Source organism: Nicotiana tabacum, chromosome 8 (genome assembly GCF_000715075.1).
Source record: "Nicotiana tabacum cultivar K326 chromosome 8, ASM71507v2, whole genome shotgun sequence".
NCBI classification, from domain to species: domain Eukaryota; kingdom Viridiplantae; phylum Streptophyta; class Magnoliopsida; order Solanales; family Solanaceae; genus Nicotiana; species Nicotiana tabacum.
Window position 1 is genome coordinate 29,582,528 of NC_134087.1, and position 15,960 is coordinate 29,598,487.

At 36.3% G+C, this 15,960-nt stretch overlaps 1 protein-coding gene across 1 annotated transcript; it reads left to right on the plus strand.

The window, feature by feature from the left end:
- The first annotated feature begins 7,415 nt into the window (after positions 1-7,415).
- LOC107775218 (uncharacterized) lies at positions 7,416-7,907 on the plus strand. The gene has a single exon (XM_016594928.2). It carries the CDS (start codon positions 7,416-7,418, stop codon positions 7,905-7,907), a length of 492 nt encoding a protein of 163 aa, XP_016450414.1.
- Positions 7,908-15,960: the final 8,053 nt, after the last annotated feature.

The window sequence follows — 15,960 nt, forward strand, 5'->3', positions numbered from 1 at the left end:
TTATAAGGAGCTTTGAGGAAACCTTTCGATGAGAACGCATAACGCGAGAGAAATTCGTAAAAGGAGTAAAATTATTCGTGTCTAATCACGAAGCCCATCGAATCTCTATAATAGCGAGCCTATCGCTCTACACAAGTCTAGTCTCAAGTCGTAATGTAATATAAAGGAATTTAATAGTCAAGGGACTTCTCGAATAGTATAACCATAGCATGGTGTGAACCTAAGTCTACCCGAACAATAATGCGGATATAACTACATACGGACTCTCGTCATCTCATGCGTACGTAGCCCCCGCAACAAGTAGCACATATCAAATACCTTACCTAGGGGTAGTTTCCCCCTCATAGAGTTAGACAGGAGATTTATCTCGCTCTGAAGTTCCATAACCGGCTCCAAAGCCTCTCTAACAACTCAAACTGATGCCCGTCCATCCAAAAACTAGTCAAACAAGGTGCAAACCAATCAAAATATACTCTAATATCCATATATGAATTTCAATCATAAAATATGCTACGGACCTAATCGAGTACTAAAAACACTGAAAAAGATCATCTTGACCCGATATTGACCATGGTCAAAGTCCAAATTTCTTAACTTTACTAGTCTCTCAACCAATGATCCAAAATACACCCAAGCCCCCCGGGACCCCGTCAAATCATACCAACAAGTCCCAAAATATGATACGAACTTAGTTGAGGTCTCACATCACATCAAACAACGCCGAAATTACGAATCACGCCTCGAATAGAATTATAAGTTATGAAATTTCCAAATTCTATAATTTGCGTCGAAGCGTATCAAATCAATCCGGAATGACTTCAAATTTTGCACACAAGTCATCACTGACATTACGGACCTATTTCCACTTTCAGAATCAGAATCCGACCCTGATATCAAAAAGTACACTCCATGTCAAACTCCCCAAAAACCTTCAATTTCCAACTTTCGCCAAATGACCCCGAAATAATCTAAGGACCTCCAAATCTACATTCGGACGCGCTCTTAAGACTAGAATCGCTATACGAAGCTATTCTTGGGCTTGGAATCCCAAACAAACATCGATAACATCAAAATCCACTTCAACCCAAACTTATGAAATTCATCCAAAATGCCAATTTTCCACAATAAGCTTTGAAACGCTCCCGGATCATCCAAAACCCGATCCAGTCATACGCCCAAGTCCAAAATTATCATACAAACCTATTGAAACCATTAAATCCTGATTTTAAGGTTGTTTACTAAAAAGACAAACCTTAGTCAATTTTTCCAACTTTAAGCTTCCGAAATTAGAATTTTCCATCCGAATCAACTTTGAACTTCCCGAAATTCAATTCTGACAATACGTACAAGTTATAATACATGAAGTGAAGCACCTCAAAATCTCAAACTTCCAAATGATGCGCTAGAGCTCAGAACGATCTGTCGGGTCTTTACAAACAATGAAAGTAATGACTCATCAAAGGATCTTCATATTAGCGAGAAAAAGGCAGGAAAAAGACATATGGAGCAAACTCCCAAAAGGATTGCATGCAAGAAAAGAAAAGTGAAAAGCACAGATTTTAGGTCATAGGATAAAATGAACTTCTATAGACCAAGTGAGAAATTAAGGTTTGAGTCTTATAAGTCTAAATCTAGGACTTATGGACGCTCTATAAGTCTCTCTATTATGAAAAGTTTGCACTATGATGTGATTGCAATTTTTGATTTTCAACGTCTTTCTCCTCTTTTTGATACTATTGGAAATTCTGTATGAAGAGCCTGTGAGGATGTTTTATGCAAATCTGTTTATTAATGACAAAGATGACTTGGAGTCAATGGTTTTAGGCACTCGGATTGTTCTTGATTCCTATCAATTTGAAAAGATATTTTCTGGTAAGTTTCATGGTATGATGTTTTTGTGCAAAATTCCTGGCCTAAAGATTTTGAAGTCTCTTTAGAAGAGGCAAAAGTTTTTCTGTCTGAAAACCTTCCTGACATTGGTCCTAAAAATCTCAAGTTTGAACACCGCATTTTAGCCCACATGATAGTTACTACTCTACTTCCTAGGACTAGGTCACTCAGCACATTGACTAGTAGAGATATCTTTGTTCTTTACTATCTTGTGAACAATAAAAGGCTTGACTGGTTTGTATGGATATGTCAGTATATGCTTGAAAGTATCATGGATATATCTTCTGATGCTGCTTGTTTACCTTATGGCTTGCTCATATTACATATTCTTGAGGTCATGAAGGATGATTTGACACCTTTCTCGCCTAAGCACATTACAAGAACCTATGATAATATAGCATTTGCTATGATGGGTTACACCTTAAGTGACGATGGATGGATAAGACGTGCCAAGGTTGAAAGTGCTACAGTACATGTTGAAGCACCCATTGAACTATTAGAGCCTCAGTCGACTGCCACTAACAACCTACAACAGATTCAGCAAAGTTTAGATGGGGTAGAAATCATGCTTATTACAATGAAAGAACAGGTGGACAAGATCATGAAAGTCACCAAAGAAACAGGCACAAATGTGGCTAAGCTCAGGATAGACATGGGAGCCACAAGGAGGCAAGGAATCAGGGCATTCAACTCCATGACAGAAAAGATGGACAAAATCACCAAAGAAGTTAAAACCTCATATAACTCCTTTTGCACCAAAGTGATCAATACTCTAAAGTACTTTCTAGGGAGAAATTAAGGCAGTGTGTGTGTGTGTTTAAAACAATCTCTTTTTTCTCTGATTGCTTTTATTTTGTGAACTACTTTTGCTTTGGTCGGTAAGAACCATCCATGTGCCTCTGCTGAAGGCATAACCTCTACTACCCTAACTACTCTGTTTATTATCTACATTATTATGTTTGTTCTATTGCACTTGTTTTTCTTCTTTTTTGATTGATGTCAAGGGGCGGCAATGTGATGAGTAAACCAGACCAACAACTCAGGGGGAGCAGTGATGAGTAAACTAAAGCAACAACTCAGGGGAGCAAGAAACTTAAGTTATGAAAGGGAAGTATACTCTATTTACTCTTTTTGATTTTTATCATCAAAAAGAGAGAGATTATTACACCTGAGTTTCAATGATGACAATAGTGTGAATCTAACTGTTTCTATTTAATCCAGTTAATTGCAAGAAATTAGGAGGACGGTACTACTTCAAAGGAAGTCCTTTTTGGTAAGGACATCAGAAAGGAAACAAGATCAAATGCAGCAAGAACAATACTAAATCAAAGTATGTCAAGGCCATCAAAAAAGAAACAAAATCAAGCACAAGCACTAAAAAAAGTCAGAGGCTATCAAAAAGGAAACAAATCAAGTTCAGTTGCTAAAGGAAGCCAGACCCTACTTCAAGGATTGATTAGGAATATGGAGATACTGAAGATTGCTCGATCAAGACAAGCCACAAATCACTCCCTTGATTATGGATATGAAAAGGAATGATGTAAATGAATTCAGCCCATCCCTTGTGCAGTATTCGGAGGTACCCCTTGGATCAAATCTCTTAGAATATTTTGTGCCTCAAAAAGGGTAAATCTGCAACAGCTACTCAAAATGCTCCTATAAAAAGATTGGCAAACTCAAGAATTCAACAATGCAACTACATCATCTATTTTTAAGCCTTTCTAATTCTTAGTACAAAAAGTCTACAAGTGTCACAAAAGATAAGAAGAGTTAGAACACAAAATGAGAGTTGTATCAACAATGGAAAGAATTATTGTTGATGTATATTGTTGGTGGTGAACGAACTAAAACCATCTCTGCTATAAATATTTATCAAAGATCTAAGAGAACCCTTGTGACCCAAGGGAACTGAATGTAGGTACCACATCGGTACCGAACCGGTATAAAAACTGTTGTGTCTTCTTTATCTTTCCGATCATTTAGTTTATCTCTATTGAAATCAATCACTATATAAAGTCTAATCGACTAAACTCATACTTAGCCAACTAAGATTTTTAAATCGGTTACAATTCACCCCCTCTTGTATTTTCACATATATCATTTAAATAAATAACTTCGATCAAATATATTATAAAAGTGTTCTTGTGTAATTTACTTTGAGATTAACCAAATGTATGAGTCAATCTTAATGCGTAGGGAAAATATTTAACTATTTATAGCTTTTTTGTGTATGTTTTATCTTTATAGTAATACAATAACATTTTGTAACGACAAAATTACAGAATAATGCACTTCATAAGTTGACCTTGCACTAATTTAGCTCAATTACAAGTTTGCAAATGTGTAGAATATCAATAAGATCTGTTTTTCCCATTCCCTCTAATTATAACAACCTCATTAATTCCTACCTACCCCTATTGTAGCTCTCTCCTCATTTTTCACCCATAAATATTTAATTTAATTAATGAAAAAGAATCATATGCAAATAAAACTGAAAAGAAAAATTAGTTCCTCATTCAGTCAACACTCATTCGTGTCTTCTTCCATAAACAATACTTCTCTATTTTTTTTATTTTAAATTTTGTATATCTTCAGGTTTATACATACCTATCACAACTGCAAAACGCAAAAACAGACGCGAGAAACCTAAAATCTCATCTCCTTTAATGCTAATCTTGTTAAATTTCGATTATGATTTTGTGAGAAATTTAGAGTGGGTATTGTTTGAACTTATTAGAAATAGTCTAAGTAGGTTGTATACAAAGTTTGAAGTTATTTGCTGGAGATTTGGACTAGTTTTATACAAGAATTGCAAGTGAAAATCATACAAAAATTCCGTTAGCGATGCTTATACACTTTTATACAAAGAGGTACAGTATGTATATAGTTGTATAAAAGTGTATAAAGATGTATAATCACAGAGTAAAAATATTCTTGATACATTATGTATCAACCTTGGATATAATAGTGTATAAGTTGTGTTTATACACTATTATATACTATTTATACAAGATTATACATTATTATACAAATGAATCCTATCAATGGAGCTTCACGTGTTCTTCTTCTTCCTTGGGCATCCTCTGAAATTTAACTCAAATATAGCCTAAAGCTACTCCAAATCACGTGAAATTTAAGTTTTGAACTCATGTTGATGATTCCAATCAATTCAGACAACACCCATTCCAAACAACTAACAAATCGGAAAACTCAATTTCTGAAATTTAACTCAAATATAGCCTAAATCTATTCCAAATCACTTGAAATTTAAGTTTTGAACACTTCTTGATGATTCCAATCAATTGAGACAACACTCATTCCAAACAACTAACAAATCGGAAAACTCAATTTTTGAAATCGAATCTTCGAACCACTTGTAATGGTGACTTTTATTTTTCAAATCCTTAGTTAACTATTGGAATCCGAAAAAGAATTGAAGGAGAATAACAATAGTAGACAAATTTTGTGGTGCAAAGGCTCACATGGGAAGGAGAAGAAGAATGAAGAAAAAAGGGAAACGGAGAAACAAGGGATAGGCTAACTGGTGAAAATTAATTTTTAGATTATGTACAACTTGGGCTATACTAGATAAGGGCTTCAAACATGGACCATTTTCTGATGGGTTGTTGGGCCAAGTGATAAAGTCGTAATTCTCCCTTTTGTAATTATATACCATATCAAAATGGAAATCATAAAGTGCCGTGCAGTTATATTCATAATAACACGTGTTTTAGTACAAGAGTGAGGTTAAAGTTTCGTCCTATAAAAGTTCGTTTTTTCCCTTAGTTTGTCGACAGAAAAAAGAAAAAAAATAGATTCGGTTGGGCTGGAAAATAATGTAAACTATCAATACAGGGTATCTTAACGATATCTTAATTTTTAAGTCAACGTATAGATATCAGTGATTAATCATAACGATAAGATTCGATAAGCATTCATTTTCTTTTTGATCAGATCTCATTTATTAGACTAAAAACTAAATATATACTTCAAAAGATTTAAATCTTCAAAAGGACAGTACCATGTGTAATAGCCTGTTTGGTCAAAAGTAATTTTTTTTTCCAAAGTTAGGAAAAGAATTGTTTTTGAATAGAAGCAGGTTTGAGAAGCAAAAAAAAAAAAAAAAAAAAAGAGTTTCTTACCAAAAGTATTTTTCGAAAAATATTTTTGAGAAAAATACACTTATAAACACTTTTTAAAAATTTGACAAAAAACTAATTATTGTTCAAAAGTATTTTTCAAATTAATTAACTAAATAGAATCTGCTTCTCACCAGATTTTTGAGAAAACTTTTCAAAATAAACTAATGTCAGAAGCTTGGAATTCCAGATGTAGGGGTGTTCATGGTTCGGTTTGGATCGGTTTTCTTTAAAAAGAAAAGAAACCAAGTAAGTCGATTTTTCAAATATTAGAACCAAACCAAACCAATTAAGTCGATTTTTTCTCGATTCGATTTATGTCGGGTTTTGTCGGTTTTTCGGTTATTTGTCGGTTTTTTCTTAAATATAAGACATACACTACCAAACACATATTCCGGCGACCATATTTTCAACGTAACACTATCAAATCAATTGACATTTGAGAAATCTATTATTTACTAAAATATATTGATGATAATTGAATCAAATAGTGATGAATAATTTAAGGACTCAATTAAAAATATATATTTTTAACATGAAATGGATTCTTACACTTAACAAAAGAAAACTATCAATCAAACTAGAATATAAAAGTAAAGAACTGTACTAAAAGTGCAAATGATTAACATTCACCATAAATTTTTTGAAACTTTGTATAAAAATATACATATATACAGGTGTAATAATAAATTTGAAATAGTTACTCCTATAGTCGGTTTGGTTCGGGTTTTTTGGTTATATTTTGATTAAAATCAAAACCAAACCAAATTTGATCGATTTTTAAAATTCAAAACCAAAATCAAACCAAGCCAAAAAGTATTGATTTTTTTGATCGATTTGGCTTGGTTTTCGATTTTTCGGGTTTTTATGAACACCCCTATCTAGATGTAATAGAAGGCTACCACATCGAAACAACTATATTTATCTGGACAAGTTTACACTAATAAGGCAACATGACCGATACTAGTGTATTTATATGAAATCATATTAATTTATTATAATTAAGTATTAAATTAAAATAAAATATATATTAATTAATTACTCTTATAATTTTGTGATAACAAATTACATGAATATTATTATATATTCATTGAATTGGTGTGTCAGCTAAATATATTTCCAAAAAGAAAAAACTAACAGACTAGAGACCTTTCCCTTGTTACCCTCACATCCAAAGCGAAGATTTCCCCTACAGTTTACTCCTATAACTTTACACACACACACACACTACTTTTCTCTGCCATTCTTTTGTACCCAACTTTTCAGCTGCTTCATTTTTCTGCTCAGTTTTGGTGATATTACTTCCTTCTAATCAATCAAAATCCTATCTTTTTTCTGTAAGAAAAAGTTTCTATTTTTTTCCTTCAAATTTCAAAGCTTAAAACGATGAAGGTTCATCCAACACCAATAAGGAAACGCAACATCACGCTACGGAACGACATCGTATTATCAGCTTTCTCTCAAAAGAAGCTCCGGCGACTCCCCCATATCTTCGCGAAGGTTCTAGAACTTCCGTTCCATTCCGATGCCGACGTGTCAATCCAAGAAACCTCCGATTCGTTCCGCTTCGTTATCCCAACTGATGCTGATGATGTGGGCTTGGGCCGTAATATTGCGGCTCACATAGTCGAGATCTATCCGGGTGTTACTAAGATTGTTATCCGAGGTGATAATGTTTTTGATACTTCGTCGTCTTTGTCTGGGTTGGAGCTCGACTTATGGCGGTTTCGGCTTCCGGCAGAAACTTTGCCGGAGCTGGCTACTGCCGCTTATAGTGACGGCGAGCTGGTTGTGACGGTGCCCAAAGGGGTGGATGAAGATGGTGATGGCGGCGATGGTGATATAACTGGAGCTAGTCGTCTTGTTCTTGTACAATAATCTTCTTAATTCCTCCTCTTTTTTCTCTCTCAATTTTCAGCTATGTTTTCAAATTTTAATTTTTAATTTGAACTATCCGGTGTTTAAATGAAATATTGTTATGGTTAGATCATTGAATTTTTGGGTTCTTTTAAGTGCTGTGACCTGACAGTCAGGTCATTTAAAAATTAATTATGGCTAATCCTATTTAATATCATTGACTTAATACATGGTAGAACTTGTTATTAAATAATATTGATAGCATATAAACTTTCTTTTTCAGTAGTTACTAATACTGAGCTAAATGGTAAAGTGTGTAAGTAATACTCTAATAGGCCACCCTAGAAAGGAAAAATACAAGCTTTTCGTTAAATTGTAGTGGCAATGCGCAGTCAAAGTTGGCTTATAGGTTTGTTCTCGTATTTTTGGAATTTTTCGTAAGCACAATATGGCATACCTTGAGTTGCTTATTTGATTGTTCTATTATATGTATTAGACAAGGTTTATGATTGCCAAAGACTGGACCTTTTTCTTTTATATAGTATTATTTTTTGGATGATTTTTCGTTGCTATGGTCTCAACTCTCAAAGAAATCAAGATATCTTCTTGTCTGTGTATGTGGATGTCCTCTTTGCTTCTCTACTTATTTCTTCTTTTTCCTCATAATTTAAATCTCAGTTTAGTAGTCCACAGTCAGATTGCCTTGTTGCTTACAGACATTTAAGTTCATCTGAAATATTTGATTGCCTTCTTTTTAAACCTCTTTTTAGATTTATGATTACAACATTGTGGCTCCATCTGTAAGTTGGTTTTTCCAGTTCTCTTGCTGACTCGTGATGTGGCTGGTGCCGCAACTACATATAAGTTTATGCATGTCTAACTCTGTTTTAGAGAGCTCTAATTTTATAATCAAGAATTGATTCCGCATCCTCTGATTTTTTCAAGTATCTTACAGAGCAAAATGTTGGTTATTCTAGTACTCTTTATTGTTATTGATTTCTGAGAATTAGACACGCTTTGGCTATTGTAAATTGGGGTGTTTAAGAAATTTAGAATGAACTTCAGGGAGCACAAGTGCATAAGTGTGACAATGATAATAATTCAGTTGCATTTGGAACAAAATCATCGCATACTTTTATGCCGTCCTTGTGCTATATGCATGGTCCTTCTGGTTTAGATCATGTTTCTTGACATTTCACTCGGTTATTACATGCATTTCTCATACTAGTGTTGCCAAAGGTTTAGGGAGAGGAGTGTGGGTTCACGTGAATGTATATCCCTCAACTTGGCTACGTCTCTGTGCCAATGGGTTGATCCTTGCTGAATTTATAGGTTTGTTTAGATTTAGCAGCTTCTCACACTAGTTGTGCTTTTTGTGGTGCTTTTCTGCAATAATATTCTGTCCGGTGGCTTTTGGTTCAATCTTTTTCTGAGATTTTTTATCTTCTCCCTCTTTGTGTTATGGTTCCTCATTCTTATGATATATAGCCTGTACTACCTGCGTCAGCTTTCCGTTGATAAAGCATTGAAATAACTCAGATCATTGAATGGCTTAAAGAGCTGAGCCAAGCTGCATTTCAAGTGGCTGAAGGAAAGAGAGTGAAATTAAAAAAGAAAAAGAAAAACCCTTGGGGAAGTTGGATTTGATATCATTACCTCTGAGGATATAGCTGTACTCGTGTTTAGTCTCAATATCATCCTTTTGGCAAGTATAACTAATTTTTACATGATCATGATCCTTTTAGGATGGGGCATCAGCAGCATATTTTACGAGCCCACTTCTTCCTTGTTGCCTTAACAGTCAGTAGCCTACTGGCTACAGATATTAACGCGTTACTTCAAAATCCCTGGTTAATTGGCCATAAGCTGGTGTCAAATAGCATTCTATCCATTGTAGACGTGAATCCTAATGTTTAATCAGATCAACCACAGGTTTTGTATGTTTATAGATGCTCAACATGTGAGCAGCTCTTGACGCGTCTATTGGCTAGGGTTTCATATGGATTCTTGTCCTTAGAATGTTGTTGAGCAGATGCCTAGAATAGGTCTATCTGCATTAGCTTCATAAATATGTCTATTTGCATTGTCGTCGAAGGAAATCCTGGCAGAATGTAAGTGTTTGTTTCTGTCACATTGTTCTCGCAAAGAACGATGGGATAACCTTGAAGACACCAACTTCTTTGGCAATTTAATGTTCTGTTACTAATATATACCTGTGTTTTGTTTCCAACTGTTACAATCTTGATTATTTTCTTCTCTAAGGATTTTGATTAACCAGAAAATGGTCCAAGTAACTTTATCATGAGATAAGTAAAGACTTACATATGTTGGTGTGTTCTCACTTGCCATCCCATTCACTGGTAACACGGCTTCCTGGTTGTTTATTGTGGAAGTGCACACCCAACACTCTATTGAATAATGTCGTTGCCTCATCTAATAGCTTAAACTATTAGAGTTGGTGTACTTCTTTTACTTGTGCCTGCTTTGTTAAATCGTGTGATTACCTCAACTAAATGCTTAAGTTGTGCCTGTGAGAGAGTATTAAAAAAAAGGGCAGCCCGGTGCACTAAAATCCCGCTATGTATTAAGAGAGTATATTTTTCTTTTAATTTACTTAATTATATCTTCAATACACTCTACATCCCAATATATGGTTGTTACTGGGTTTTTTTTCATTGCTTTTCCACTATTGTATTTCTGCTTTCCTTGAACCGAGGGTCTATCTTCACAAGGTAGGGTAAGGTTTGCGTACTATGCTTTCCATACCTAACTTGTGGGATACTGGCAGAGCCGGACCCACCTTATGTGTAGAGGGATCACTGGCACTCAGTCTCGACAAAAGTTGTGTATATATGTCTGCATATACGTCGGGAAACGTTATATAAATTACTTGTGCCCCCGTAGCAACAAAGGATGAGCAGCTGCGTTGGTCGAGTTCTCTGCACAAACTCTTACCGTGCCTAGCGGTCCTGGGTTCGATGTCAAACCGCAGCAAAGTTCGTAGCTTTTTTTTTTCTCTTTACCCTTTTTGCATTCAATAATAATATAGTTCTTTGTAACTTGGTAGTTGACTTCATTTACTTTTACTTTTTCTTTTATCTTTTATGAATTCAATATTAATTTACTAATAGTAGTGAACTTAGTCTAGAACCTAAGTAACAATTATTTGGACTCAAGGGACCAAAATAGTGCATAAAAAAATTGGGCACCATTCTTTCTCTTTACCCTTTTTGCATTCAATAATAATATAGTCCTTTGCAACTTGGTAGTTGACTTCATTTACTTTTACTTTTTCTTTTATCTTTTATGAATTCAATATTAATTTACTAATAGTAGTGAACTTAGTCTAGAACCTAAGTAACAATTATTTGGACTCAAGGGACCAAAATAGTGCATAAAAAAATTGGGCACCATTTTATATTACTTGCGTTATACGTTAACGGGGCACCACTTCATTTCTCGGGAGAAATTCAAAAATAGCCAGATTTACAACTGGTCGTTCAAAAATAGCCCAGTTTCAAAAGTAATCGAAATTTAGCCACTTTTCATGTAAAGATAAATCTGAGCGAAAATACTGTTCAAAACCCGAAAAATACGCCAGTATATTATACGGGAGTTCCAGCATAAGTATACTAGAACTCCAGCATAATATACTGGAGTTCCAGCAAGTATAATTGTCCAGTATAATATACTGGAGTTTGGAGCACCGGTGCTCCAGTCTCCAGTATATTATACTGGAGTCAGCAAAGTATATATGTCCAGCATAATGTGATGGAGTTCATACACAGGTGCACCGAACTCCAGTATATTATGATGGACCGGTCTCTGTCGCAGCAAAATAGTGGTTATTTTTCATTGACTTCGTAAACGCTGGCTATTTTTGAATGACCAGTCCGAAAACTGGTTATACCGTGCTATTTTTACTCATTTTTCTTTTACAAATCCCTCCCTCAAAAGGCCCAAAACCCGGCATTTATCTAGTCTCCACGATTACTCAATTTTCTTTTAGTAATCCCTCCCTCAAAAAGCCCAAAACCCGGCATTTATCTAGTCTCCACGATTAGAAACAATTTAAACTCTTGTGCCTTTAATATTCACTTCTGCAAAATTGTCGGTATAAGTCGACTCGGGACAGCTTATTTTAAAGATGGTGGTGCCCCGCTGCGCTTAAATCCTAGATCCACTGGGTACTAGTACGTTGTTGTTCTACGTCTCAATATAAAGTCAATATAAAGAGGAAAGAAAAGGGTTCAACTTTTATGGTATTGAGAATGAGGAACTTTCGTCGTGTGTTTGTGCAGCCAATAATTCTTTGATATTAAAGTAGAGGTGAACCATTTTTCTCATCCTAACTTTGCAACTGGGACAGGAATAGATTCTGCTTGAAGGGTCCATTCTCACAGTTAGGCAGCAATCACTCTCCGTGTCCTCACTTTCAATGGTAGTTTTGAGCACCTTATCGAAACCGCACATTTGTGTCTAGACTTGATCGGTCATTTTCAATCACAATGGAATAGTACTAAGAAGATTAAAATAATTTCATTCTGTGAGAATAAATCGAGTTTTCTACAAGAGTATTCTGTTAATGTATGATCAAAGATAAACATAAATATGAATATTGATATCATATTGGCGTTTGATCATCCAATTTTTCATACTGGAAAGTTTATACTTAAAACATATATGAACTTTTAATGAGACAGTAGACATAAATTTACTTGGTTTTTTTTAATGTTTCGATTTAGCTGACCTCAAATGGGCCAATGTGGTCCGTGGGCATTCAAAAAATACCCACATTTTCAAAAGTAATCGAATTTTAGCCATTTTTTATGTAAAGATAAATTTGAACAAAAAAGATGTTCAAAATCCGGAAAATACTCCAGCATAATATACTGGAATTCCAGCATAATATACTGGAGTTCCAGTATACTCTAGTGTTGGCCCAAGTAAAGGTTAGTTTTGAAGACTGACAAAGGAACTCCGACATGAACCAGGTCCATCCCATTGGAGCACAGATACGGATAGACTTAAGCATGTGGGATGCACGTGAAGGAGATAAACCTAACTTGACAGAAGTGATATCTCCTGATCGAAAAGGTTGCATATTGGATAAGGAGAAGGACTCCTTACTCAAAGAGAACACGGGTTAAGAAAGGAGTTAGAGGTTGAGATCAACTAGAACTCTTCCACCAAGGAAGAGTAGCATTAGAATTCTAGTCAATCTCTATTTACTAACTCTATAAATATCAGTGTTGTTCTCTTTTACAGATAATCCACATAAGCAGAAGTTAAGCGTGAATTGAGAGCAAAATAGCTAGGCATTTTGTAAGCAATTCGTGTGTGATTCAAGTGTGCAAACCCGAAGCTACTTGAACCAGATAGAAGAACCAGTTCCAAGTGTCTGTCTTTTATTCTAGTTCAATTATAGTATGTGGTTTTATATTGTACCTTTCAACTTTATCTAGAGGCAATTGTAATAGGTACTCAGAGTTTTCAAGTTAGAGTTAACTTGAAGTTGTCGCAATAGTGAGAGGTTGTTTACTACAACGGGATTAGAGTTAGTCCTAGGTTTACAAAAGAGTTTTTGTAAATGCAGTTTTTGGCTCAGTAATTTTAGTGGAGAGTTTGGGAAAATTCTACTGGAAAGTAGGTCGTGATTTTTCACCTTTTGAGCCAGGTGTTTTCCACGTAAAATACTTGTGTTCTTTACTTTCCGCATTTACTAATTCTGCAATAGTAAGTTAAGGAACGCTAAGAAGAACCAGGTCTTTCCATAATCACTTTAAACGAAAATTGGTCACCACACAAATCACCCCCTCCTCTTGTGTGGTATTAAAGTATAAATTAAAATATTAATTGGTATCAGAGCGGGTTATCCTTGAAAATGTTAACACCTTAGGAGCAGATCAAGATGAGTCCACCACCTGAAAATTGGGAAGGACAATCCACTGTTAGGCCTCCACTCTTTAATGGCCAGTAGTACTCCTGGTGGAAAAACAGGATAAGAGATCACATCATTGGAGAGGACTATGAGCTATGGGACATTGTCATTGATGGTCCCCTGGCCACCTTGAAGAAGAATGCTGAAGGAGTAGATGTGCCGAAAACAAGAGCTGACTGCAATGCTGAGAACTTGAGGAAGTGGAAAAAGAATGCTAAGGCCAAGAAATGGCGTGTGTGTGGACTTGGTCCAGACGAGTAAAGTAGAGTTAAAAGTTGTACCACTTCTAAGGAAATCTTGGACACTTTGCAAGTGGCTCACGAAGGAACTCCTCAAGTGAAGAGATCAAGAGGAACACTGATGTATTCTCAATATGAAAATTTCACCATGAAGGAAGGAGAAACCATCCAAGAGATGTATACAAGGTTTACAACACTAACAAATGGACTTAAGTCTCTTGGAAGAGTTATTCTTGAAGAAGACAAAGTTGAGAAAATTTTGACAAAGGTCTTACCAGTCATTCGGGAAAGCAAGATCACTGCTATTCAGGAATCAAAGAACATTTCCACTCTCAAGTTGGACGAGCTAATTGGAAATCTCACTGCCTATGAACTTAGAAGGCAAACCACGAAGATAGATGCACCCAAGAAGGAAAGGAGTCTGGCTCTCAGAATCACTGAAGGCGTTGATCCAGAGGAGGATGAAATGGCTATGATCACAAAGGATTTAAAGAAGTATCTAATGAGAGGAAATACTGTTTCATAGTCCTAAAGTAAATATGCAGGGCAGGGGGATCTCCCGGAATACTGTTTCGTAGTCCCAAATTAAATATGCAGCGCAACCAACAGATATCTAATGAGGAAAGGGTTCTTCAAGAGGTGCAAGCTACAACAAACCAAGGTGTACGCGACGAAATCAGAAGACTTGATTTCTCGCTATCAAGACATTTCAGAAGCATGCCCCGGAACCCTGAGGGTGGGAGGCCGCGACCGAGGCCTCGGGGCTCGTCGAATCCCGACTCAATGGAAATGATAAACGAAGTCAGGACAGAGGGGGAAGCCCCCTAGGCACATGGCTACATCTGACAGGCCCGGCCTATTCGGAGCCTATGCTGAGGCATCACGTCAAGTCATCTCATCGCCGTACTTTGTAATTATTCTCCACTTGTGTGTAGCCGAGTCTCCCTTCCTATATAAAGGGGACTCGCCCTACCTTATAAAGGGCTGATGTTGCTCCATTTCTCCACAAGTGCAATAATATCTCTCTGTCTCTCTCTCTCGCTTTTCTTCTAAGTTGTTCGCTCTTACTGGCCCGAGGCCGCTTTAGTATTTATCATTTTCTTATTTGTTCTTCACTACTTTGCTAAATATTGGTAACATAGAGCCTTGCTCGATCATATCCCTGCCTGTTACCCCATTCCTGACCGCCCTCGGTAGCCCAAGCTCAGCTCGAACCTTGGCCCCAAGGCCCCCGTCGACCCGTTTTGCATCCGGGCAATAGGCCCCTTTGGTTTGATTACTGCCTCGTTTTAGCTCGTTTTTCATCATTATACTTAGCATTCTTAGCATCAACTGCTCTAAAAACTAGCTCGGGAATAGATCACGTATTTTTAGAATCTCATTTATAAATTTAATTGTTGTTACTATTTTCACGGTAAACAGTTTTGGCGCCCACCATGGGGCTAAAAATAATAGTGATTATTTTCTTGTTGGTTTCGTCACACAAACGCACGTTATCTTTCACACTTTTTCTTGCCCAAGATCTTTTGATTTCAGGATAACGCCCACATCGGTAAGCAAAATCGAGAACGACTACCCCAAAAGTCATAGAGAAGACAATATGGCTGCTCCAGAGGTTGGCGCGACACCGCAGAACCCCGATAACACATTTGGATCGATTCAAGCAGACGCGAGCTTGAAAGGTGCGCAATAGGTCAACAAAGCCTCGTGCACCAATGGTAACACACAGCGTGTTGACCAACTTGAAGCTCAAGAAATCCCAGCCCGGGTAGAACAGGAATTTAGTCTTCATGTCATTTTTGAAATGTTGCAGGCACGATAGTTGGCTATCGCACGGCTGCAAAGTCACCCGGAGACTCCCAACACAGTAGCGCCAGGAACATCTTCTTACGTT